We start from the raw sequence: 27116 nt of genomic DNA, 5'->3' as shown, positions 1-27116 counted from the left end.
ACACGTACAGTAAACCTTCTGTGTGTGTGTGTGTGTGTGTGTGTGTGTGTGTGTAATGCCCTGTACGATTTTGGCCGTCGCAGACGAAAGACGGCGGATCGTAGGAGAATCGTGGCGAAATCTTTGGTCGTAGCTCTAAATCGGCCGTCTTACGTCGCACAGTGAGACAGGTTCTACGACGGCCGTTGTCAGCGTCTTGCGACCAAAGACGACCTGCGATTAAATTCTGACAGTGTCAGAAAACTGCTACGACCTACGTCTACTAATCAGCTGATGGACGTCTATCAGTGGCGCAGGTGACAGGGACGAGCACTGATTTTCGAGTAAATAGTCATTAAATTAAAAAACGAATAGCCTAGTTTATCTTGTCATGTCTGGAGAGGTGTATATTCCTTTTTACTGTCGCAGAAAGAGGATGAACATGGACAGACTCATACAGCCATCAGAAAAGTTGTGTGTGAAACTCTGTCCAAAAAAAACAAAAAAAACCATGTGCGGACTATGATGAGAAGCGGTCGCCTACCGGAGAATATTGACGTGTTTACGCCGGGAGAGGTGACTTCGTCCTCGTTTAGATGTGCACTCATTACGTGACGGTACTGCTGTGATGTTCTCTGGTACCAATACAGGCCGTGATTTCATTTTTAAATAACGGACAACTGGCGGTACTGCTCCACTGGTGCCGGTGACTTGTGTCTGTGTGTGAAGAGGGAGAGAGGGAGGGAGGGGGGGAGGAGGGGGAGCGGGCGACCTGCGATTCAGTAGAACGATCATCGTACAGTCTGCACACGTCAAACTTGACGTCGTACCAAAGATTATTAAATGCATGTCGCACAGTGTGTCATGCAATAGTCTTATAAGACTGCTAAAATCGCACAGTGTATAGCGGGCATAAGGGGGGGCGTATCATTCTCCACACAGTGTATGGCTTTATGTGACTATCAGTATTATTCCTACTTTTTTAAAATCTTAAACCTAAGGTTCTAAAAACGAAAACATATGAACAGATATTTACCTGAATCACAGTCTGTGCAGGTTAAACATTGTTTAAGTCCAGTTGGATGACTCATAAATGTTCCATCAAGACAGGGCAGACACGATGTACTCCTGAACTCTGTGCAGTCTGTATGAACTCTACTTCCTGTTGAAAAATTAAAAACAATTTAATTTCATGTAACATGTTTCTAATGTATGAAACTGTAATTTTGAAGGTGATGATTGTAAAACAGACTTGGACTATGTCTACTACAGTTTTACTCTTAGTGCTGTCATGAAGCCAATTCCACCTTTTACAGGTCCTTCACTGACATGTCTCACTTTCACATGAATGGCACAAGTCACAGCAAAGTGATGTCATTCAGTTGGATCTTACCAGCTGGACACATGGGACAACATTCATTTCCTATCTGATACTCTGCTGGATGACATGTGAGTGTGTTTCCTCTGAAGACTCTCATCATAAGTATCTGTGAAGAACAACAAAGTATTTTGTGTCAGTGAACTTTGACCTTGAGGCCTTGTTGTGATCTCACAACTCTGCTTTACATGCAAAGAAAAAACACAGTTTGATCTGCTATAGACAAAACCCCTTTGGCTTTGGTCCAATATAAAACCTACATAACAAAGTTGTAACTAAAGATAATCATATGGATTAGTATGGATTGAGTGACAGAGTCAAAGAAAAGAAAAGACAAATGTTTCAACAATGCAAAGGAGCAGCAGCATGACATTTACTCTACTACACAGTGAACACAGGCTTTGTATTGATCAGCAATAAACTACTTTACCAGCAAAGTAGCAGCTGTCAGATGATTTCTACTAGACGTCATCTTAAGTGGCAGCTTTGTTGTTTTCTTGCTCTGTAGACACCATGTCACTGAGATCTGGGATGAGGTGAGTTTTAAAACCTGGAGAACATCTGGAAACAGAAAGTAGTATCATCTGAGTTACAGGGGGGCAGTCACTTTTTGGCAAGTGTGTGTGTGTGTGTGTGTGTGTGTGTGTGTGTGTGTGTGTGTGTGTGTGTGTGTGTGTGTGTGTGTGTGTGTGTGTGTGTGTGTGTGTGTGTGTGTGTGTGTGTGTGTGTGTGTGTGTGTGAGAGAGAGAGAGAGAAGCGCTTTTTTCATGTCGTTGATTTTTATGTTGTATTCATGTTGAATTATTTGCAAAAGTGCTGTAAAGTTTATCATTGTTGCTGTTGTTGTTATTAGCTGACAGGGCCAGTGTCAGTCATGGAGTTGATGCAGAGGGACAGGATAATGCCAGCCATAGGAGTGAGGAGGAAAACAGTGTTTGAGTTGCATGGCAAGTGTGAGCATGTACTTCAACACTATACTCTGACTGACTAATCTGGGTGTGTTGTGTTTAATGTGATTAGATCATACTGAAAATAAAGTATTTTGTTAAAATTACAGTTCCACTTTGCGTCCTTTGTGCGATCGGATGATAAAAGGCCTCTCCAAACCAAACTTCCATTTCAACCCCGGCCTGTCCCAGGCAGTAGGCTATGCGCGCACCGCAAAACAACGTGTGGGCTGGCTTGACCAAATGTTTCTAGTTGTGTGCTGGCTTGACCGCAGTAGTTTCATGAACTCACACAACAGTGTTACTTAGGATCGCTATGACCCGTTTTTCAACATAAAAATGAACGCAATTGAAAATGCAGCAGTTAAAATCTATTGTTTTTGTCTCAGTCGAGCTTGTGTGAAAAAAGTTAAAAACTAAATGCGTTAAAAGAACAAGAAATAGCCTACAAGGTTAGCAATTGGAGTTTTCCCCTGCCCCATAACAACACGCAGAGCTTTTTTTTATCCGTAGTTACATTTAAAAAACAAACAAACAAAAAAACTATTCAGTAAAGCGAAATATAGGGAAATATAGGCTATGCAACTTACCGTCGACAGTTGTCAGTCACTTCCGGTGTTGTGGCCCAACTGGTTTTAATTTAACTGGTTACCGTACTGAACAGCTGCAGCTGTTTTGCGCTCCCTCAGCAGATTCGTCACAAATTCACAAACATACACAGCATATTACCAGCGAGTTTCAAGCCGCAGTTCACATCTACTGCAGCGAATATGCTGCTGTGAGTGAGCACTAACAGTTACGTACCAGCCACATGAAAAAAAAATAAAGTGGAGAAAAAATAATCTTCACATATTTGCGTGGGTCAGGACTCGATCTCGCTTCAGCAAAAACAATTACACCACTAACCACCTGTCTAGCTCTGTGAGCCACTCAAGCGCACAGGTGATAGCCGTTTCACTGCACATCAGTCAATTACGTCAGCACAGGTAACGCTTTGACTCGAGCTGATCTCAAACAACTGGTTACCATAGTTTGCCTTGAAAATACACAGACAATGCCTCGGTGTTTATTGTTCTCTTTCCTCCAGTCTAATCAACATATTCAGCGCTCCACTCCACTCCGCACAACACTACACACTATGACAAAGCCTGTCGTGTTGAGAAAGTGATTAAATAACTCGGAAATACTGTCAAAATACGCTAAACAATATGTAAACAAAAGCGAAACACTTGAGCCACTGCGTGTAGCTACACGGTTGAAAAGTACGACTTGCATTTAATCACATTACTGTATTGCGAATGTTTTGTGTACTTACATTTCTTTACACTTCTCTACAGATCTTATAAAACGCAAAACGTATTTATTGGCATGCATTAAAAGAAATGTTCACTTGAAGTCGCCGTGGTTCGCGGAAGAGGTGATGTTACCTCTGAGTCTACTGTTTCTGCGTTGTGGCTATGATGCGTTCAAGGGAACAGGGCAGCGTCGGACGTGAGTCGATGGTCTGATGCTTTAGATTTCGTAAGGTATGTTAAAACTAGTTTGACATTCACAGAAAAAACTGACATATCTATGACAGAAAAGCATTCTGGACTAATGTTCAAATAGAGATTGATCATTGTCTTGCCATTTAGATCGCCATGGACCCAAAACTGTTTAGTTAGTTTTTTCTGTGAATGTCAAACTAGTTTTAATTAAAATGTATTAATTAAAATGTAGCCTATACCAAAGGGCAATGATAAAATATGTCGACACACGAAATCTAAAGCATCAGACCATTCTATAAATAAATTTCAAACAATCGACTCACGTCCGATGCTGCCCTGTTCCCTTGAACGCATCATACCCACAACGCAGAAACAGGTTAAAGCAGAAGTGAGTGATCCGGTCGTTTTCGCTAATGCTGCGTTCCAGGCAGGCTTTTGAAATCGTAAATTACAGCTTCAAGTCACAACTTACGACTTTGTAGCGTTCCAGGCAACCTACTCGTGTTTTTCCGACCTGTTTTACCGGTGAAAGTCACTATAACGGCCACTCGTAACTTCCGACCGGTGAACTCGTACCAGATCGAACTGGTACCACTTCACGGTCGGAAAAATACGAGTTTCCTTGAACGCACCATAACAGTCCTCGTCGCTACGTCACCACATTCACGGCGTTCCTTGGCTGCACACACAGCCCTGCATGCCGTTCTCTCTCCTCATTGGATAAAAACTGTAGGATACGATAAATGTTTTCTCTTCGGCTCAGAGCAGAGCAGAGGGACTGAGAGACCCGTGTTTCAGTCCAAACACTCTATGTAAGTGATTGCTGTCGGAAGATATAACTATTTAAGACTTATATTAACACAAATATATCACTCACTTCTGCTTTAAGTGAGAGCCATCGTGAATAGCGAGAGGGGCTATGTCTGTGTATGTGTAGGCTTTGCTGAAACTGGTGTACACACACACACACACACACACACACACACACACACACACACACACACACACACACACACACACACACACACACACACACACACACACACACACACACACACACACACACACATCCCATAGTGAGTGACTAATCAGTGATACAGCTTTAAAAAAGGTGCTTATGTGTCACATAAGTTCAATCCGTATTACCAGATACATACAGATCTATTTGTTTCTAAACATGTAACCTGTGTGTGTGTTCACAGGTCCTGGTGTGAGGATAAAGAGTTTATGTACAACAATATCTGATAGAATTTGTGAACCACTGGAAGGATACTACTGCATACACACTGTCCCTGAAGGTAACACCTGTCTGGCAGCAAGGAAACACACAAGATGTCGTCCAGGACAGTACATCAGTGAAAAAGGTTGGTTTACTTGTTCTTCAACATCATACTGAGCACCACAACAAGTCACCATGTCAGATATGCTCCACCATCACTTTCACATTGGGTCTATTCAGTGTGAACTGCTCTAGAGAAATGGTGTGAAAATTGAGTGAGTTTGTGTTTTCAAGTTGTGTCCATTTCAAAACTGTGTGAAGTTGTCAGTTAATGTGGGAGAGATGGAAATCAGTAAGTTCATCCTGAGGAGATTAGAAAATAATTAAACTGTAACATTGTCTTCACATGAACCTTTAATATTGTTGCTTCACTAAAGACTCCAGCCACATGTCGGGCCTTTGACGCAGATACCAAGTTGATGTGTTAAAGTTTTTGTTTCCACAGAAACTACAATTACAACATCTAGTTGTTTACTGTCAGGAGTATATCATACCTGATGCTTCAATATTTGTATGAAGAATCATGTCATTGTACATTCAGCATCCTGTAAACTCAACTAATATACATTGTGTGGATGTTGTGTGTGTGTTTATTTGATCTGCTGTTTGTGTCAGCCTTAGTTGTACTAGAAAGTCTTGACATAATAGTTTGTGATTATGGTCTTGTTTTGACATGTACTTCATATACACAATTGTGAATAGGTCGAATTAAGGTGGAGTTTAATGACTTTCCTGGTTTGTAATGGGTGGAGGTGATGTGTGAGATGCCAGCGGTCTGTGCGACAAGGGCCCTCTGGGACCTGGTGCCCAGGGGCCCTTGGGGTGCTAATCCAGCCCTGCTGCTCAGCGTGCTTTTTAACTCATTGAGTGCCAGCCCTTTTATAAAATGGTCAGTGCCATGTGCCAGCGTTTCGGGGCATTTTGAGTAATATTTTAAGACCAAGAGAATATTTTGTATTATGACTCTGAAAACACAAAATAGCTCAAAGGAAAGAGGAGACTCTCTATTTAACTAGGGAAAAACCATTTGTTTGTACCTTGTTCCATTCTTAATTTATCTTAAAGCAGATATCAGCTTCACGGCCGTTTCGGCTAATGCTGCGTTCAAGGCAGGCTTTTGAAACCGTAAGTTACAGCTTCAAGTCACAACTACGACTTGGTAGCGTTCCAGGTAACCCGTAGCTCGTGTTTTTACCATCCTGTTGTCTGTGAAAGTTCCCTATAACGGCCACTCGTAACTTCCGACCCGTGAACTCGTACCAGATCGAACTGGTATGACTTCACAGGAAGGAAAAACACAAAGTACGAGTTTCTTTGAACGCACCATGAGTTAGCAGCCCCCGCCCTTGTCAGGCATCAATTGGTCCTCGTGCTACGTCACCACATTCACGCGCATCCCTTGGCTGCACACACAGCCCTTCATGCCGTTCTCTCTCCTCATTGGATAACACTTGTATCCCACAAGGAAAATTTTCTCCTCGGGTTACAGCAGAGCAGAGTGACGGAGAGACTCGTGTTTAGGCTGAAATACTTCATGTAAGTGATTGCTGACGGAAAATAGGACTATTTAGGACTTATATTAACAAAAACATTCCACTGATATCTGCTTTAAGTTGAATAGAGCCTGGTTGCACCAAAAAGACCACTTTTTTTCTAGAAAGCTGAGAAAAATGCATTTTTGTGAAAGAGAGTCTCTCAAGACAAACAGTGATTTATCCGTTTTAATTTTGGCTTCAGAAACATGTAAGACATCTGAAAATTTCATTTCACATGTTTTTTCATTGTACAAAAAAAAAAAAAACTAAAATACAACAAGTAGGAGTCCTACTATGCAGAGTGATGCCTGCTCTCCTACTCCTCCTGCAGTTGCTGCCCCCTCACCCCCTCTCTGCCCCTCCCCTCTCCTACTTCTCCTCCTGCTGCTTCCCTTCGTCTCTGAAGGAGGGAGGGAGACGTCATGGCGTCTTCAGCCTCTCTGCTGGACGCGGCCGCGGCAGCGACTCACCGCGCTGATCTCTCGGTTCGTCGTCACGACGTCGGTTTACAGCAACTGGTGAAACTGACTCCGCGATCCGCTTTCGCTTCGGCATTTCGGTGCTGATCATCTAGATCAGTTTACCTTTCCTGCCTCCTCCGATCACTTCATGCTGGAGCTATGCTAATAGCACCGTGGCTAAGCTTTCCTCCAGCTCCACGTTACACTTGTTCCAGGCTCTGCCCGTCGTTTTCCTCTAGAAATAGAAACTTTTCCCAACTTTTTTTTATCTCTGTGCCGATCGCACTCGTCTTCTCCTTCCTCTTCACTTCTTGCTCTGATCTACAGTCTTCTTCGTTCTACACATCCCAGAAGCCCCAAAATTACTCACAGTGTGCGCAACAGCGTCCCCATTTACCAGCCGCAGAAAACTGCATTTGACGTATATATACGTCAATGGCACTCAAGCGTTGGATTTTGATTGACGTATATATACGTCAATGGCACTCAATGAGTTAATTGCCCCTCGGGGATAAATAAAGTTTTTTTGAATTGAAATGAATTGAATTGAACTGAGTGAGCAAGCACTACGGACCAGACACATAAATAAAAATAAATAAAACGAAGAAAATAATACTTGCTATGAGCGGGATTCGATCTCGGTCCTGCAAGAGCACGAAAAACTCTTAATCTAGCAGTTCTACTCCGTAAGCCACCATGACTCACACTGATACTACCTGTCCTTGACTATTACTCAATTACGTCAGCATCCATGTAACATTTTGATTGGGGCTTACCTGGAACAACTGGTTACCCCTGGCCACCCCTTAGCTCCGCCACCCCACTGGCCACCCCCATGGCTGGGGCATAATTTGACAAAAAACGGCTCTGCGCGCGGAACTTTAGTTCCGCCCTACCACCGTTTCCGCACGGACGCATTTTACTGCAGCACACAACAAACTTACCGCGGGAGCAGAGGAGCAGAGCAGAGCATAGCAGGAGCAGCCAGTTTGTCATAATACGCTGTCGCCAAGCAAGGACACATTTTGGAGGTAAGTTTTCTATGATCACTTCGGTCGGTTCTGGTCGAGTTTTCTTACTTGTTGACTGTGACTTTACTCCAGTTCTGAAGCATTTCAGACACATACATCTGGTAGTCTCCTTGTGGTACATTAGCGAATGGAGAGTCTGCTCTGACTGCCCTCATTAACGTTATATTATATTGTGTGTATTTTGTGATTTTTAATTCAAGTCTTTTGCAAAAATAGACATCATTATACCATTGATTAATCACCAGCTGCAATGTTTTTTCCCCCACACATTCAGCACACAATATTTTTAATAGTGACTTGCATGCTGCTACTCTCTGCAGAGCAGCATGAGCATAAACACTCAAATAATGATAGTCGTGTGATAACTTAATGTATTTTGCTGCCCGCCTTACCTGTCAGGCAAAATGAAAAGAAAAATTGCCTGCTACTTCAGTAGAAAGACAGGGAATGTTGAAAGGAGGGACAGTGGTGAGGACAGACAGGAACAGGATGAGAACACAGATCCTGTAGCTACTGCACACTGTGACTGCCTGCCGTTTCTGCCTTTTGTATCACCTATAATATAATATGTAATGATGCTTGATAAAATCATTAAGACTTACTGACAGTTTCAACATTTGTGTTTCAAACACTGTCACCACAGAACCTATGCAGGGCTCATCACAAGGTAGGTATGCCCACAGCTACTGTTCACTTTATGTATTGCAAGTAATCATTACATTCTAAGTAACAATGCTAGGTAATAAGTATAGTATAATTTAAACCCGACATGACCAAATCCTCCTATTAATATTTTATAGTGTGTGTGGTTCAACTGACAGGTGTCAACAGACAACAGACAGACCCACAGCAGGAGATGGTGAACAATGTGTTGTAAATTGTTTTCTTGTCTGTAACAACATCCATTGCATGTCTGCCCATCCTGAGGGATCCCTCCTCTGTTGCTCACCCTAAGGTTTCTCCAATTTATTTTCAACAACATTCCAGACCATCAACATATAACTGTATAACTGCATTTGTACAGTTAGCCCTTAAGCCTTGTCTATGACTGGAATCCTTATGTTGACCCAATTTGCTGGCCATTATTTGTGTGTGTTTATACTGTAGCTTGATCAGCCTATAATAAAACAACTGTTTCTTAAATTATGTCTGTGTATTCCTGATACACCAACAGAATGAGCTCATAGTGATCACTAAGCGGAGCTGATCATCTCCCGAATCCTCTCATCACAGTACGCTGTGCAGTTGTCTGTATATTGTACTACATTTGTATAGTGTAAGCATCTTTGTTACTTTACTTGCAGGAATAAGAAAAAAAGTTAGATACACTGAATATTAGTTGACCTTTTCCATCATTGCCTGCGTTTTAAATATTATGGAGGTGTGTGGTTTACAGTAGGTGACCTAAATATCGCTATATTTTACAGTGAGACATTGCCACCCCATAATGATCACATGACCATCCTGGCCACCCCACAGAAAATTTCCTGGCTCCGCCACTGGTTACCATTGCTTTGCCTTAGTAGCCTATTACCCCAACAAATGCACCGATGTTTCTTGTTCTTTTTCTTTGGGTCTGCAAACCCATTTGGTGCTACACTCCACACCGCACAACAGCATACTATGACAAAGCCTGTCGCGTCGAAGAAGTGACGACTTAACAAGGTAAATATTGTCTAAATGTGCTAAATGACATGTAAACAAAACGAAACATGCCACTATGAGTAGCCTACATGGTTGAAAAGTAGCGACTTGCATTTAATCGTGTTACTGTGTTGCGCTTATTTGTGACTCACTAGCACTCTTTAACACTTCTCTACACATCTTACAAAACACAAACTTACACATGTATTGGCGTACATTGAAAGAAATGTTCACGTTAAATCGCAGTGGTCTGAGCGAGGTGATATCATGAGGTTACAACTGTTTCTGACGGGGGAGCATGATGCGTTCAAGTGAACACGGCAGCGTCGGACGTGAGCAGACTGTAGAAAAGAGTCGATTGTTTGTAGGGTCTCTGCTTCCACAGTCAGAGAGGACATAAAAAACTGGCATCAAAAGACGCTTACCAAAGACAAACAACTTTGACATGTTACCATCACTATAGTGGACGTTCGAAGACAAAAGAAACAACATTTACAACTCGTCAAATCATAAGAAAGACCACTGCTGCACCATCTTGGGCGTGTCAACTCGTAGGACGGACGTTTAACCAAAAGAGACGTTCTTTTACCCAAAGCACTGATACAAAAACTATATGGCGCATATGTGTCCCACGTCTTCTCTAAAGTCGGTGCCCACGGGATGCCCAAACGAAATAATAATAATAATAATAATAAAAATACAAGCAAAATCAAATCATCATAGAATCAAATATTCAGAATAAGAATAAGAATAATCCAACAATATAGCTATTGACCCACAATTCATTTTTACAGTTTGCTCGGGACAAGTATTTTTTGTAAGGGAAAGGGGAAAATAGCCTTTTATAGTAATGAACATCAGGTAATACAGTCCACTCCACACTGATGGAGAGCGTATCTGTCGCTTTCATTTCACACATCAGAAACATGTTCGTAACTCTTATGCTATTGCAATTGCACAACAGGTCATGTATTTCATTTAACACCTGGCTGCAGACCTGTGTTATTGATTAACTGGAATGTATTAATCATTTATTGTGAACTAATTTTGCTGTAAATTTACGTTTTTGGTGAAAGCACAATGATTCAGATTTTCATTTATGAAACATGAAATAATATGAACCAGAAATTTAATTTGAATTTGTTTATCAAGTCAACACAGCTTTTATAACAGATAAGAGTAAGAATATAAAAACTGTAGAGGCAGCAGAATAAAAAGTTGATGTATCAACCATCACCACAGCCTTTGGGCTTTTTTGTGTTTTAATCCTTTTGAACACTTGTCTAATGTTGTTCAATAAAGTTTTCAATTCAATTCAATTCAATCACCAGCACTGACAATGACATCGGACTGATCCACTTGTTTTGTCTTGTGAGTTTGGTCCACAGTCCATTATACAAGACCATCTCCATAATGATCCATCAGGAGTCCTGAGTCAAAAGGTCAGTCTTCTCCACACAGTTGATCTCTCATGAGCTCCAGTTAGTAAATTAACTCAATATTCCTCATGTAGCTACAAAAGTTAAATCAAAGAATGAAGAAACAGAACAGGTGAAAATATTCCCAACTGGTTCACTGATTTTAGTCATTTGTCTCTGATCCTGCTGCAGTAAAGGACACACACTGCAGTCTGTTCCAGCTGTTTGTTCTTCAATATGACAACATCCAGTTTGTGATGGAATGAGCTCTCTGTCCACCAGAGGACATCAGTGAAGTTTTACATCACAGCTGGACATCCACTCTCTGCTACATCCACTCTCTGCTCCTGTGTTCGTCACAGTCAGACCGTCCATCGGCAGTAAACACAGAAATGCTGCTGGTAGAGAGACTGATACAAAACCCACTGAGACGTTTCCAGTCCGTCTGAGTGTGTCTGGATCTTGGTCACTGGTCAGTCACAAGATGTCCTGCAAAGACAATGTGTCAGTATCCTACTAGTTTATAAACTGATCCTGGAGCACATTTACTCTGCAACGAACAGATACTGTACTCTGTGTTTCAATGTTGTCTCTTATACTGTGGAGAGAAACATGTTCATTTAAAGCAGAATCCTCTGGTTCAGTTATTTAGATTCACAGAGAGACGTCAGCTCAGTCAGTGACAGAGAACAAAAGTAAGATTATGAAGCCGACTTGTTTGTTTGTTGTCACAGCATTAGCTCCATCTGTGTAGCTGATTCACCAGATGTCTTCCTCTTTTTTGTAAAATCATAATAAACAGATCAAATAACTGAGTTACTGAATAAACCAAGTATTATCATCTACTAGAGTAGTATAGCTTCTGATAGACAGTAACAAACATACCTCTTTTTGTGCATATCCATTTTTTGTTGTGCCTTAAAACAAAACCAATGAAAAACATCTTAATCAACATCATCATTTGACAGAATCATCCATTAAACTATGAAATTTTCTTTGACTTACCTGTTGGATGATTTTTCTTTTTCCTGTAAAATAGAAATCCTCCAAGGACGATCACTACAACACACAGCACAGGTACAACGCTGACCGCAATCACTGGCACATTTGAACTCTTCTTCTCTTCTCCACATTCAGCATCACTTTCAGCTGTTCCTGGTTTTATTGTCTGACCTTCTGATCCACATCTGGAATGACAGAGAGACATTTTTACAGGAAAATATAAAGAAACTACAAATTACTGCAGCTGTTAGAAACCTTATGTCTGTGTGTGATGCAAAGTGTCACTCACTGTGTGTGTGGTTGACAAGATGTAAATGTCCCATCAGAAAATGTTCCCTCACTGCAGTCAGCGCACTCGGTGTCTGTGGAGGCTGTTCCTGTACAGACACAAATAACACACATGTAGTATACTAGTAATCAAAGCTGAAACAACGCATATCACCACCTATGTTGAGGAGGAGGACACCGTCAGTTGTTTGATTTTCTCTATTGCATGTAAACTGGGACAAGGACAGAAGTCTGGCGAGACACTCAGCTGTGCATGTAAGCGAGTGTTAGACATTCTGATCCAGCTCTTTTCTCATAAAAACAAAAGCAAGATATAGTTTTACTCTACTACTGATTGCTATAAGTGCTGAAATAATCAATATGTTATTAGCTTCAGTACTTTATCCAAATATTTGAACAAGATATCCATGCTAAAATGCTAGATGGATTATCAATAATTTAAATAATCTAAAAGTATTTTAACATCTTTAAATGTTTGTCCTTTATCAACTTTCCTAACTGGAGACAGAAGATGAGTGACTGCGTGACTCTCAGACATGCTAAGACCTCTCTGATCAACAATGAACTGCAGCAATTAGATATCAGTGAAAAGGGAAATCAACCACTGAAATGTGAGCTGTGCCATCAAACACCTTATTTCACCATCAGCATGAGGGTTTCTAACCAGTACAGCAGATTAGCACATCATCCTGTTGTAACTAGAGCTCTAGAGAGGCTTGAGAGGAGATGTAAAACTAATACGACACAAATATCACAGAACGTGGACTGCTCAGACAGTTCAAATACGGGACCTTAAAACTACCAGACCAACCTTTTTTACTGATGTATTGTCCTCGTTTACAACTTTTATGTTTCTCTGCTGCCAGGCAGTTGTTTGTAGAATCAGGATCTGTGCAGTAGAATCCTTCCAGTGGTTCACAAACTGTATTTGATGTTGCTGAACATGAACTTTTTATTTTCAGACCCAGTCCTGTCAACACACACACAGAGGTTACATGAAGATAGAAAAGGACAATTACTGATGGTACAGTGACTTCTGCAAGGTGAGTTTAATTCTATCATTACTGAAAGTCCCAAACACAATTACTTGGTTATTGCTGTAAACATAAATTAAAAGACTGAGGAAAGTAGAGACACTGCAGTTTCAGCTGATTTTTAACGGCTTGTCTGCAAAAAGAAAAAAAGAAAACCAAAATAACCAGCTGGCCTCAAAGAATGTCTTGTGACAGTAAAAACAGTCTCCGTTTTCACTGGTCTTACAATATTTCAGTAGTAGCCTATTATCCATGTAAAATCACCAATATGCATTTAACTTTAATTCTAAGTTTCTGCATCTTGACAGTGACTTTGTCAAAGCAATCTCCAACACTGTGGGACTTGCAGTAATATTCCTACTTAGTGATTTCTAATCAACTTTAGGGAACTTTCCTCTAACAATAATATTACTAACAGATTTACCTTCCTCACAACTTGCACATGAAAGACATAGTTTAAGTCCAGTTGGATGATTCATGTATGTTCCTTCTACACAGGGAAGACACAAAGTACTTCTGAACTCTGTGCAGTCTGTTTTAACACGACTTCCTGTTGGGGAAAAATAGTCAGTTTATATGATATGAAAATGTGTAATACTGAGGGTGATGTTAGTTCAAGTTCTCTGCTACACAGCTTACGCTGCCTGGACCCTAATAAGAGAAATGTAATTTTATTGTTCAGTTGGATCTTACCAGGTGGACACATAGGACAACATTCACTTCCTATCAGGTACTCTGCTGGATGACAGGACATACTTCCTCTGAAGAATCTCATCATGAGCATCTGTGAGGAATTAGACAGTTTTCAGAGCACTGTACACAACTCTAACACAAACAACTGCAGTTTGAAATGGTTTTAATATTTTGAAAGGACATTATCAAGGATTTAAGGAAAATTACTGTCATGTCATTGTATGTGAACAACAAATGAAGGAATAAAACTGTGGCAGTAGATGGTCTGAACTGTGTGCACAGCGCTCACTGAATTTAGTCACATGTCCTTGATACAGCACTTTCAAACCTTACATGGTGCTGTCCACCTGTGATTAGAATACCTAAAAGTTTATCTGAGGTGTAGAAACAGCTGTTTATGGTTTTTCTCTCTTGGGATAAGAAACTGACCCGTGTCTCTATGATCTCAACTTTTTTATAACTACAGAAGGGTGTGAGAAGTGTTAGCAGAAGCAGTGTGCTGAAGAGTTGAGTCATGAAGAGATTCTTAAAGGGATAGTTCAACATTTTGGCAAATTGACCCATTGCCATAATCCCTAGTCATAGCAGTAGGTTCGTTACCTTTAATTGTCGGTGCAAGCTAATTTTAGAACGGCAGAGCAGAGCCGCGAGCTGCTCAGAGCTACGCTACGGAGGCTCATGGGATTTCTTGGTTTCTCTCATCAAACTCATCAAATACAAAATCCCAAAACTCCAAAACGGTTTCGTGGACAAGTTGTGACCTGCACATTCACCACACTATGAGATAATAATGGAACGTTATGAAACGGAGCCGTTTTCGAGGTAATACAGGGTAAATAAATACAAATGAAAAACTGTTCCTGAAGGCAACACGCATCAGCGGTTTTGCATGAATTTCCCTCTAAAACAACTCCGTCTCGTAACGTTCCGTTATTATCTCATAGTGTGGTGAATGTACAGGTCACAACTTGTCCACGACAGTGTTTTGGAGTTGTTGGGTTGTGTATTTGATGAGTTTGATGAGGGAAACCAAGAAATTCCCTTAGCCTCCATAGCACAGCCCTGAGCAGCCTGCCGCTCCGCCGCTCTAAAAATAGCTTACACCGACAAATAAAGGTAACGAACCTACTGCTATGACTATAGGGATTATGGCAATGGGCCAATTTGCCAAAATGTTGAACTATCCCTTTAAGGATAAATAACAACCTAGTGGTTAGCACTGTCCCCTCACAGTCAGTAGGGTGAGATTCTCAGGCCTCTGGCCTTTGGGTGAGGTTTTTATCTTCTTGTTGTGGTACTTCAGCTTGTGCTTGACCAGAGACAAGCTTATTAGAATGGTAACCAGTGGCGGCTGGTGGTGAAATTCGTTGGGTGGGCTAACAAATAAATTATAGCTACCCACATGGTTAAAGGTAGGGAACAGTTCCAGCAGGCCACTTTTTGAAAATACACAAGTCAAAAGTCCAAAAGTCCTTTCCTCAGACTGCTGTTCAAGCCACACATCCAGAGCTCAGGGACAGGCAATGCTTTATCTCTCTTTGTGTTTGTGTGTGTGTCTCTCATTATAGATATGACATTTATCCTGCTACACAGTGAACACAGGAATCTGTGATGATCTGCAATAAACAACTTTACCATCAAAGCAGCTGCCAGATGATTTCTCCGAGGCGTCATCTTATAAGGCAGCATTGTTTTTTTCTTGCTTTGTAGACACCATGTCACTGAGATCTGAACATCTGAAAGTAGAAAGAAGATCATGTAAAATCAGCAGTGACCAGTAGATCACCCAGTTCCTGTGGGTCACTGGGATCAGGTGGTAACACATCAGTTTCTGTTCTGTTTTAAAAAGGAACTGGTTTGAAACTGTCTCAGCCAATGTTTTATTTTCTGTTGAGAAAACAGAATCTGCTGCTGCTGCTGGTTCAGTTCATTACTCTGATAAAAGTCTGTTTACAGCTCTCTGACAGAGCTTGTCAAGTTTTACATCATTACATGAACATGATAAGTTGAAGATAAATCATCTTGTGTTTCTCAAAGAAGATTTTCAGTGAAACTGAAAGTTTACAGTGAACAACAACGCTGGGATTATAAATAAACAACAATGATGATTTGTTACCCATAAATTGAACACGTCATACCCAATAATGTTGCAATCGCAGGGCGGGGTAGCGGGTAGCGGGGAGCGGGGAGGGTGGGGGGGGGGGGGGGGGGGGGGTAGCCTACTGCCACTCAAAAAATCCTAGCGGAAACGCTGTAGGTCATTCCATGAAATCGGTAACTTAACTTACCTTTCAAAGTACACAGTTTGCCCTTTAGCTAGCATTTATTTCAGCTAGCAATGGGCAAATTAGCTTGAAATAGTCAACCCTGTTACTGTCAACCCTGTTACCTTTACAGTGTAGACAATAGAATGTGTGTCCTGTCATCTATTACTCTTGTCAACCCTGTTACCATAACGTCAACCATGTTGTTGTCATTAATTTGATAAAAATGTTTTTAAAAAATGGTGTAACAGACTGTTCTGTGTTTATGTGTGAAAAGGAGGTGTGTCCCTCTGAGTTGCCGTAGGGCGGAAATAAGTTCGCGGGGTTTACCGCTGGTGTGTTTAGGTGTCTCGGTCTGGAGGAATAAAGTGAGCGGAGCTGCTACTGGACACGCTATCTTGTCTCATGTCCCGTTTATTGTTTTCTACATCACTACAGTATAGGCGAACCCAGAACGCTCGGCTACATTGGTGGCAGCGGTGTTCTTCTGTGAACCGCTGTTTGTGTTTCTCGGTGAGTTTAGTCTGTTGCGGCGCCGTGTCTGTGTTTATTAGTTTAGCTGCCCCAGTATAGCTAGCTGGCTAACCTCGCGCGGTGCTTTGAAGACGGTGCGCTACGTTGTCGACATGTGGCGTGCGGACGAGGACCCTTTTAAACCCGGTACGAGCATGCTTGGCAGATACTCACCGGGCGGAGATGTTAAAATCGACCTGCCTGCTCCTTTCACCGGTGACGGGAGCCAGAGTTTCCTCAGCTGGGTGAGGCAGTTGGAGGTGGCCGTCAGCGCCACGGCGGGGAGCGGCCGCGGCTGTAAGGAGGAGCTGGTGAGGATTCTTCCTACTCGTCTCGGCAAGTCCGCTTTTCTGCTGTGGGACAGCCTCCCTGATGCAACCAAGTCGGATTATGCTGCAATTAAAGAGAGACTTGGAGCAGCATTTGGACAGAGACAGTTAATGGACCGCTTCAGAGCCAGCCTGTCGGCCCGTGTGCGTGCGTCTGGTGAGAGCCTGGAGGTGTACGCTGCCGATGTGAGCCGGCTGGTCGCGGAGGCATTTCCGGATTATGGTGATGTTGCACAGCGGGAGGAGAAGTTTCGGCGCTTCCTGGCTGGTCTTGACCCTGCGTTGAAAGCCAAGTGTTTGGAGCTGGGCGCCACGGACTTGGAGGAGGCTTTGCACGTGGCGGAGCGATGTGAGAACGCCAGAGTGGCCCTACAGAGAGACTATGTGAGTACTGCTGCTGCTGCCTACGGTGGTGGGGGCCCATCTGTACAGTCCGTGTCGGTCTCTGAGGGTCTCCAGAGAGCTGTTGAGAAGCTAACAGAGGACATGCACACCATGAGAGTGGACATGAAAGAACTGCATGAGGAAAATCAGAGACTGAGAGCATGGAATACTGACATGAGGGGGCGAAGGCTTCGCTCGCCCTCAGGAGGACGCTGTAGCTGTACCTGTGGTGAGTGGGGCTGCCAGGTGAGGGGCTCTCGTGAGGAACACCGTGGCCGCTCCCCCGATTCTGGGCAGTTCCCACGCCAAGGTGGTTTTCAGTCTCGTGGCTATCGTTCAGATCCTGGCGTGCCCCCCACCTCTAAGCCACCTGGGGGTAGAAGCCCTAGCCCAAGCTGGCGTGCCAGACGCGAGGACGAGCCTAGGCGACGTGGTGTGCACTTCCTGCCACGACAGCAGGATGCTGACAACGACCATCAGGGAAACGGCCGGTAGCTGGTGTTGAGGCCCAAACACCAGCCGCTCCTATGGAGGGCCCCTTGAGCCATGACTTCTCTAATGACATTACTTGTATGGATTATACTGGCCACTCAACTTCTTTCGTCAGGGGTGTGGTTGAAGGTGCCGAGGTTCCCATGTTGGTGGACTCAGGGGCCTCGGTGTCACTGATTAGTGCGGACTTCCGTATGTCAGTCCCAGCCCTGCGAAACAGGCCCCTGAAAAAGAACTATATTGACTCTCGGGCAGTTAATGGACAAATGTTAGACACACTAGGTACCAGTGAGGTCACCTTCCGCCTGGGCCCGACCTGCTGGCAGCACACTTTCCACGTGCTAAGGGAATCCACCCAGTGTGTTCTGCTCGGACTGGACTTTCTGGCTAAGAATCATGCATTACTGGACTTGGGACGAGGTGTGTTACAACTATGGGACGTTTCAGTGCCCCTGCTTCGGGGTGGAGAGTTGGTCCCACGTTGTTGTAACGTGTCCCTCGCTGATGTCATGACCATTCCCCCGCTGAGTGAGGCTCTGGTGCCGGTGAACATTCTCACCCCTGCTGGAGCTGGTCAGCCTGCTGCGGACTTCGAGGGATATCTGGAACCCAACATTCCAGAAACAACAGGACTGGTGGTTGCTCGTACTGTGAACAGTGTGAGGAATGGTGTGACCTCAGCCCGCATCCTCAATCCCACAGGGGAGGCGGTTGAACTCAAACGGGGACTACACCTGGGTGAGTTTTACCCAGTTGAGAAGAAAGACATTTTTGTGCCGCCTTGTGTCGCTGACAGTCATCCAGCTGTGCCGCCGGCTGCTGCAGGCCCTGTCTCCTTGGAGGAGTCTCCTGTTACAGCTGAGCAGAGGGCCGAGCTGGCTGATCTGCTGCAGAGGTTCACTGATGTTTTTAACCTGTGCGACAGAAACACGGGCAGGTGCACACTGATCAAACACCATATAAGGACTGGGGACCACCCCCCCGTGAAACAGCGTGCTTATCGTGCATCACCTGAGAAACGGACAGAGATTGAACGTCAGGTGGCTGAGCTGCTGGCTGATGGAGTTGTGGAGGAGAGCTGTAGCCCCTGGGCATCTCCAGTGGTGCTTGTGAAGAAGAAAGGGGGACAGTGGCGGTTCTGCATTGATTATCGTCGTCTGAACGCAGTGACGATCAAAGACTCACACCCCCTCCCGCGAGTGGATGATAGCCTGGATGCCCTGGCTGGTTCGGTCTGGTTCAGCACACTTGACTTTTCGAATGGCTACTGGCAGGTAGAAGTGGCTGAGGAGGACCGCGAGAAAACAGCTTTCACGACCGGCCGGGGCCTGTATCAGTGGCGGGCTATGCCTATGGGTCTGACAAATTCTCCAGCCACGTTTCAACGCATGATGGAGCTCATCCTGAGGGGCCTGCCGTGGCACATTTGTATGGTATATTTGGATGATATACTGATTTACAGCCGTACATTCACAGAACACCTCCTTCATTTGGATGAAGTCCTCTCCAGGATCCAACGGGCGGGCCTGAAGTTGAATCCCAGGAAGTGCCACTTTGCCAGGGACCATGTTGTGTTCCTGGGCCATGTGGTCTCCAGGGATGGTCTCCAGCCAGACCCACGGAACACTGATAAGGTGAGAACTTGGCCAACCCCCCGCACCCCGTCAGAGGTCAGGGCCTTTGTGGGTCTATGCTCCTATTATAGGAGATTTGTGCGTGGTTTCTCCCAGCACGCTGCGCCACTGAACCGGCTGGCAGGGAAGAATGTGCCCTTTGAGTGGTCAGCTGAGTGCGAGGCGGCGTTCACCTACCTCAAGCAAGTGCTTACTTCCTCTCCGGTGGTTACGCTACCTAACTTTGCACTTCCTTTCAAGGTGTACACCGACGCCTCTAAAGACTCTGTTGGGGCAGTGCTGGCGCAGGACGAAGAGGGTTGTGAGAAGGTGATAGCTTACGCCAGCCAGGCCCTCACACACACACAGAAGAGATGGTCCACCTTCGACAGGGAATTATGGGCTGTGGTGTGGGCAGTGCGTGAGTTCAAACACTATGTCGGACTGTCTAAATTCTCCATCATCACTGATCATCGCCCTCTGCTGGGCCTCAGGCGCATGGCTATTGATAATGACCCTACGGGACGAAGAAGTAGGTGGGTGCTGGAGTTGGACCCGTTTGACTGGTTCATGGTTCACAAGGATGGCTCCCGCCACAAAAATGCTGATGCTCTGTCCCGCCGGCCCGTGTCCCCTGACCCGGTCGAGCCAAATGCTCCTGCAGCTGGACTGTACACTGTGGCCTCAGTGGAGGCATCTGATCACTCTCTGCCTGCAGACGGGGCACAAACGGAGCCCGTTCCTGTTTATTCACTCTGTGGTAGTGGAGCTGAATTGCAGTCACTACAGCGTGAAGACCCTGACATTAGCACTGTGTTGACCTGGTTGGAGCAGGGCATGGTGCGGCGGCCTCGTAGACTCCCCAGGGAGTCCTCTGCCAGCTTGAGGAAGCTATGGACTGAGTTTCACCGTCTCTCTGTGATGGAGGGGCTGCTGTGCCGCACGGCGTTGCCTGAAACCACGGGGGAGAAGCGAATTCAGACTGTTGTTCCTGCAGCCATGGTGCCGGAGCTCCTTCAGCAGTTACATGGGGGGCCAGCGGCTGCACACTTTTCCGCTGAACGTGTGTGGGAAAAGGCCAGGCAATCCTGCTACTGGCCCTTCATGTTGAGAGACATAAGACAGTGGTGTGAGCAATGCAGGGCCTGTCAGACTCGCAGACGCCCAGTTCCAGGGCCGAGGGCTCCCATGGGAGGGGCCCAAGTTGACCGTCCTCTGCAGAGGGTGGCCGCAGACATCCTGGAGCTACCCATGACTTCTCGGGGGAACAGGTACATCTTAGTTGTGGAGGACTACTTTACTAAGTTTGTTGCCCTGTATGCTTTACCGAATCAGACAGCACACACAGTCGCACGCTGTCTTTTTGAGGATTATGTGTTGGTGCATGGTGTCCCTGAAATCCTGCATAGTGACCAGGGCCGTCAGTTCGAAGCTGAGGTGATTCAGAGCCTCTGTCAGTGGCTGGGGATTAAGAAGACGCGCACCACTGCCTATAATCCAAAATCTGACGGCATGGTGGAGCGTCACAACCGGACTTTGATCGATCAGCTGGCTAAGATGTTGCTTTCTCATGGGGGTGAATGGGACACTTATGTGAAGCAAGCTGCCTTTGCATATAACACCTCTAAACATGCCAGCACCCGGTTCACCCCCTTCTACCTCATGCACGGACGTGAGGCACGGGTTCCTGCGGACGTGCTGGTGCCCACTAGTGCATGGGACTCCCGGGGCACTGGGTCCCAGATGGATTATGCATCCACCATTGCAGAGCGGCTGGAGTCAGCCTTCAGCACAGCCAGGCTTAACTCTGCAGAGGCTCATGAGAGACAGAAACTGTACTATGATGAGAGTAGCTGCCACCGTCCCTATGGTGTAGGTGTGCTGGTGTGGCTGAATAATCCAACGGAAAGCCGTATGAAGCTGGCACCGCACTGGAAGGGCCCATATCGGGTCGTGCAAGTGCTGGTTTCTGGTGGAGAAGCTGCACTAACATATCGCATCATCAACCCCCTCGACCCGATGGAGCGGGCGCAGGTGGTTCATCATGACAGACTGAAACCATACACTCTGCCATTGCCTGCACAGACTGTTCCTGCCACACCTGTGGCCTTCATGTCTCCTCCTGCAGTCGAGTCTTCACCAGTTCACCAGCTCCCACAAAGCGGGGATCAACCTCAGGCTGGTGAGTTGGACAATGGACTGTGTGGGAACTTGCCGGAGCTCAGATCTGGACGGTCTCGCAGGGGGAGAGTGGTGCGACCTCCGTCCCATTTGCAGGACTTTGTCATGTTTTGAAGTTACTGTGTTCTGGGCTGGGCAATGCAATTAAGCCTTTCACGCTAAAAAAAAAAAAAAAAAAAAAAAAAAAGTTTTTGTTAATTTTCTTTCAGGCTAGGTTTCATGTGTATAGCCTCCAGGTGTTGCATGAATGTTTAGCAGTATTTGTACATGTGTACGTTTGGACCACTTGTTGCAGGGTGACAGTATAGTTTACACTTAACCACTGCTTAGAAGGTTTACAGTCCAGGTAATTGTAGTTGTATATTTTAATTATCTGTATTTACTATATTCTGGTCCTTTTGGAATTACAGGTAATAGGAAGTTTTGGGGGTATTCTCCCCATGTGTTTTTTTTTATTTTTTTTACAGATGGGGTTGTTTTGTCCCTGGTTCTGTTTTAAGTGAAACGTGGACGTTTCTTATTGAGGGTGGGACGTGTGTAACAGACTGTTCTGTGTTTATGTGTGAAAAGGAGGTGTGTCCCTCTGAGTTGCCGTAGGGCGGAAATAAGTTCGCGGGGTTTACCGCTGGTGTGTTTAGGTGTCTCGGTCTGGAGGAATAAAGTGAGCGGAGCTGCTACTGGACACGCTATCTTGTCTCATGTCCCGTTTATTGTTTTCTACATCACTACAGTATAGGCGAACCCAGAACGCTCGGCTACAATGGTATTTCAACTGTTACCATTATAATTAAAAATAGACTATATAGCCTATAGAAAAAATTCTCAATAAACTCTAATTAGAAATACTGTAGCCTATATTGTAAAGTTATTGTCGGTAACAGGGTTGACAAGATTAGGAAAACATTAAAACTGTAATAAAATATGGAATTTCACAGCCTGAGATGGCACAACATCATTTCTTGTCATTTTAAACTTTCTTTGGCTACTTAAAAAAACAGCAATTAAATACAGTTTAAATTTTAACTTTTCAAAGTTGAAAAGTTACCGATTTCATGGAATGACCCGTTTAAAGGTGTACAGAAATGGCCGTTTGTCCTGTTTGTCGCGCCGAGTTGTCACGAGCTGCAACACGAGTTTACCCGAGTGAGGAAAACGAATTTGATTGGTCGTTATCGAGCGGGCGGGATATTCAAAGCTTGGGGTGAGACCGAGCTCCGTGTGTGTGTGCGTGTCTCAGACGTTTGAATGACGGATGACGGATCCAATATCAGTGGCTAGTGAATCGTGTACAGGCTGACGTATAATCCGTGCGCCTGCATTATCCAATGCCGGAAAAAAAATACACACTTTCATCCCGGATTTACTCAAAAATAGAATTTTGCACAAAGTTTGGCCTACATCGTCTAAAAGATGAGTTATCACATTAATTTTATGACCCAAAGTGGGCTCAAATTCAATTTTCTTTTCTGTATACCTTTAACCTTTCTTCATTATTTCTGTCAGAAGAAGCTGCGCAGGTTTGACAGCAGCAGCCTCAGGCTGACTGCTGTCCCCTGTTACTGACTGAGACAAAACACTCACTGAACAACAGCGGACGTAGCAGAGACATTACAACCAACGAAGAAAACAAGATTGTGCTGAGCAGTTTTATGAACCTTAACATTAAGAAGCGCCGAGAGTTTTCACTTGCGCTATAACAACAAACCGAGACCAGTTCTTTATATTGTAGTTTAACAAATTAACAGCGTGGATTTCTGTTGCAACGACTTACCATCGCTCATACGACACATCTGCGTAGGCCTTTCAGGCTACTTCACAGTCGCCTCGGAAATATGGGCTTCACTGGGTAGTTTTGGGAAGGACTGGTTATATTCAAAATCGTAAAAGGTGCTGATTTCTAGAAGCAATGAGACCAGGAGAAGTCTACTCCAATCCAGCTGCTTTATTCCAGTCAGTGTATATTTCACTAAAGCTGAACTTTGCCCGGGAGCAGCCACTGATCCCAGCAGCTCCACTGATGTTTTAATTCTGGTGTAACACGACTGTAACTGAAACGTGTGTTGACTTTGTCTGTTCTATGTCCTACAACAGGATTGTTGTGCATGGGGAAAGATTTGCCGGAGCACTTGTGCCTCTTTCAGCCAAAACGTTTAACTTCCAAACAGAGTACCACCTCACGGAGGAGCAGGTAACATGACTACATGTTTCAATAGCTGTGTGTCAGTTCATGGGCTGCATCTAATGGAGACTGTGGCCTTTATTGCGATGACAGAGCTTGATGGTCACATTGAAATAAATTGGATGGCTTAGAGGATTAGCTGTCTAACTGAGCTGGAAATCAAGCTGAGAACAGTGATGGTGGGGCATCTACTGCTGGCTCTGTCTTTCTACCTTCTTGCCTCACAGCAAGAAAGTTATAGGTTCAATCCCCTGGGCCTAGACTTTCTGTGTGGACCTTGCATATTCTCCCACTGCCTGCATTTTCTTCAGCTTCCTCCCTATGTTCAAAGACATTCTCACTTATGTGACTGATGACACTTACAGTGGGTACACCTTGGACAAGGCTGCCCTTGCCCCATGTCAGCTGGGAGTTGCTCCATTCCCCCACGGGCATGGCCCATCGTGGACAAGTGTTATAGACAATTAATTGATGTTTGTGACATATTCAGATTTAGCTGAGACATTGATAAGAAATTATATAAAATGATGGTGCAAGTATGATGCTAATATATCAGCATGTTTTCTTGTGTGTTTTTATCACACATTAAAAATAAAAGATACCAACTCTAGATCATATAACACAGCTGTAAAGCATGGGGCACGCATTTCCTTACATGGCACATTGACAGTGTGTCTACTGACCTGTTAACAGCTACACACACATACCATACATCCGTGTTTCTGGCCTTTGTGTCAGTGTTATCTACTGTTATTGTAGTTTTATTACCAGCTCATGATGGACCCTGGGATCTGCCTTACCTTGAGCATTTAAATCTTCATTTCCAGAAAAGTTGTTTTTGTTGAAATGCAACAGCCTTGTGCAGTCTGCCTTTAAGGATGCAGCCCGTGTTGAGACACAGCTACAGTAATGTGTGACTTACTGAACTCACAAACCCAGTTACTGTAAATCCCTGAGTCTATTTATGAATCTGTTCTTGATCTGCTGAGGTTTGTTAACGTTCTCCTGGTTTCTGCTCAGGCGCTGGAGGTCAGTGACCACTACCCGGTGGAGGTGCTGCTGAAGGTCGACAGGTCCAACTGGTTCTTCAGTGGTGCCACGTCTTTGTCATTAACTGGCACAAATCAGAAAACAACTCTTTTGAAGTTTATTTCTTGGTTTGTCCTAAGCCATCTTGTCTCCCAAGTGTTTACTCGGTAGTTTTATAATGAATAATACACACAGATTTATGTCAGGTAGTTTACTTTATGAACTGATGAGAACTTAAGGAATTTTCTAACCTGCCAGATATCACCAACCACACTCCACATGGATGGTCAGCCATGATGGACTCAAAGCTTTCAAAACATTTCACCATATTGCACATTAATTAGTCTACCAGTGTATCTTACAATGTCAGAAATCTGTTCACTTTTATTCTCTGTTCTTTGAATTTAGGAAAATTGCACCCTTAATTCATTTCCTCAAATTGGTCCAAGTTAAAGAGGAGAGCACATGATTAGAAAATGCCTCATTGCTGAAAGCCATAACTACAGTTTATCAACTATATGACAGTATAACTATACTGTCAGTGTATTGAAAGTCAGTATTGAACAAATAGTCATTAAAGTGAATAGAATTGATGCACTAAAATAAGTAAAAGCAGCTCATGAATAACTAATATCATGGGATGATTTGTAAAGTAAGCTCTCTGTAACATGATGCTATAATCTAAGGGTGGGGGTGGGGTTAAGTCTTATATGCAGTATGAACAATGCACTTTGCACAATTTGATTTTATTTGATTCCATTGTTCTGTGTAAAATAAATTGAGTTATTTTTACTACTTCTGTTGTTTTCTCTCATTATCACAGGATTTTCTTTCACGTGGCCCATTGTCATCTGCGTTTCCACCCAGGCCTTAAATCCTGGGGAGATTATGCATTTTAGTCTTATAGTCAATTACACATACAAGAGCAAAGACTTCATGTCAAACACATAATTTGATGATGCATGGTGGAAAAACAAGGATCTAGAAGCAGTGTTAGGCAAATTACTCTATATTTAAATTACTGATTACTCCTTTAAAAGTAGCCTATCAAGTTACTGTTCTGATTCCTTTATTTTTATTTAAATGTATCAACTATTGAAAAAAAGGGCACAAGTAAAGGCTATATGCCGCTGGCTGAAATCCAGGAAGTAGTGGTACTTCCTGGTTGGTACTACCTGAATTTCAGCCAGCCAGGTGTGTCTGATTATTGTTTTGAGGTCAGACACACCGGGATTAATCAGTTTGGCCAATCATGTACAACAGGAAATAAAGGAGCTGGCTGAAATTCAGGTAGTACCAACCAGGAAGTACCACTACTTCCTGGATTTCAGCCAGCGGCATATAGCCTATTGCATCATTATTATAATCCCCTGACTTGTTATTCTGAGAAGTGGGAGAATTTTGTAATGTTTCTGTAATTGTTCTTGAGTCATTAACAAGTTTTAAAGATTTCTCTCTTTTTTTAACTATAGAATTTTGTTAGTCTACGCTCTTGTTTTAGTGTTGTGGCAATTCTCATTTACACAAACACATCATCAAACCTTGTCTTTCTGTCTTGTTAAGATCCACAGCACTCACCGGCATGAGATGAATGAATGAGGTCGCTCAGAGTAAATGAGGTGACAGATTTAATACAGTTTTGTGAGTTGTATATCATCTGTCAAGGTTACATACTCTGAGCTGAGACAGACAGAAGCATCCTATGACATGATATGCAATGTTACGGGTCCAACATTGTTGGACCACGTTTCAAATACAGTTCTGTTGGAACAGATATAATGCAGCAACAATGAAGACACACAGTGCTTATTCTTGTGTACAGGTTGGATCTGTATTCATTTTTTACAAATTCAAAACACAATTAAACATCATATAGCCTATCTGAATCTCTCCATCTCTTTATTTCAGACAAACATTTTACAAAACCTGTTTCATGTTAGTTAATCAAAAATGTGA

General features: G+C 43.8%; 1 protein-coding gene and 1 long non-coding RNA gene across 3 annotated transcripts in view; both read right to left on the bottom strand.

The window, feature by feature from the left end:
- Positions 1-1039: 1039 nt before the first annotated feature.
- LOC310988498 lies at positions 1040-1913 on the bottom strand. Its single transcript, XR_014595488.1, has 3 exons — positions 1788-1913; positions 1373-1466; positions 1040-1141 (listed from the first exon to the last, which is right to left on the bottom strand). It is a non-coding gene; the product is annotated as an uncharacterized lncRNA (long non-coding RNA).
- A 9178-nt stretch (positions 1914-11091) lies between these two features.
- LOC310988494 (tumor necrosis factor receptor superfamily member 14-like) overlaps positions 11092-27116 on the bottom strand; it is a 50288-nt gene continuing 34263 nt past the window's right edge. The window contains exons 1-7 of one of the 2 annotated variants that reach the window (XM_083975130.1): positions 15812-15903; positions 14177-14267; positions 13908-14033; positions 13261-13419; positions 12451-12538; positions 12165-12346; positions 11092-11648 (exon numbers count right to left, since the gene is read on the bottom strand). In XM_083975130.1, coding sequence (XP_083831256.1) covers positions 11626-11648; positions 12165-12346; positions 12451-12538; positions 13261-13419; positions 13908-14033; positions 14177-14267; positions 15812-15865 — 723 coding nt within the window. In that variant the 5' untranslated portion in view covers positions 15866-15903 and the 3' untranslated portion in view covers positions 11092-11625. Of the gene's footprint in view, positions 11649-12164; positions 12347-12450; positions 12539-13260; positions 13420-13907; positions 14034-14176; positions 14268-15811; positions 15904-27116 lie in introns of those variants that run through there. The other variant, XM_083975131.1, reaches the window with a different exon arrangement.

Source organism: Trachurus trachurus, assembly GCF_905171665.1.
Source record: "Trachurus trachurus genome assembly, chromosome: 7".
Taxonomy (NCBI): Eukaryota; Metazoa; Chordata; class Actinopteri; order Carangiformes; family Carangidae; genus Trachurus; species Trachurus trachurus.
The sequence above is the reverse complement of the archived record's forward strand: the minus strand, read 5'-3'. Positions and strand labels throughout refer to the sequence as shown.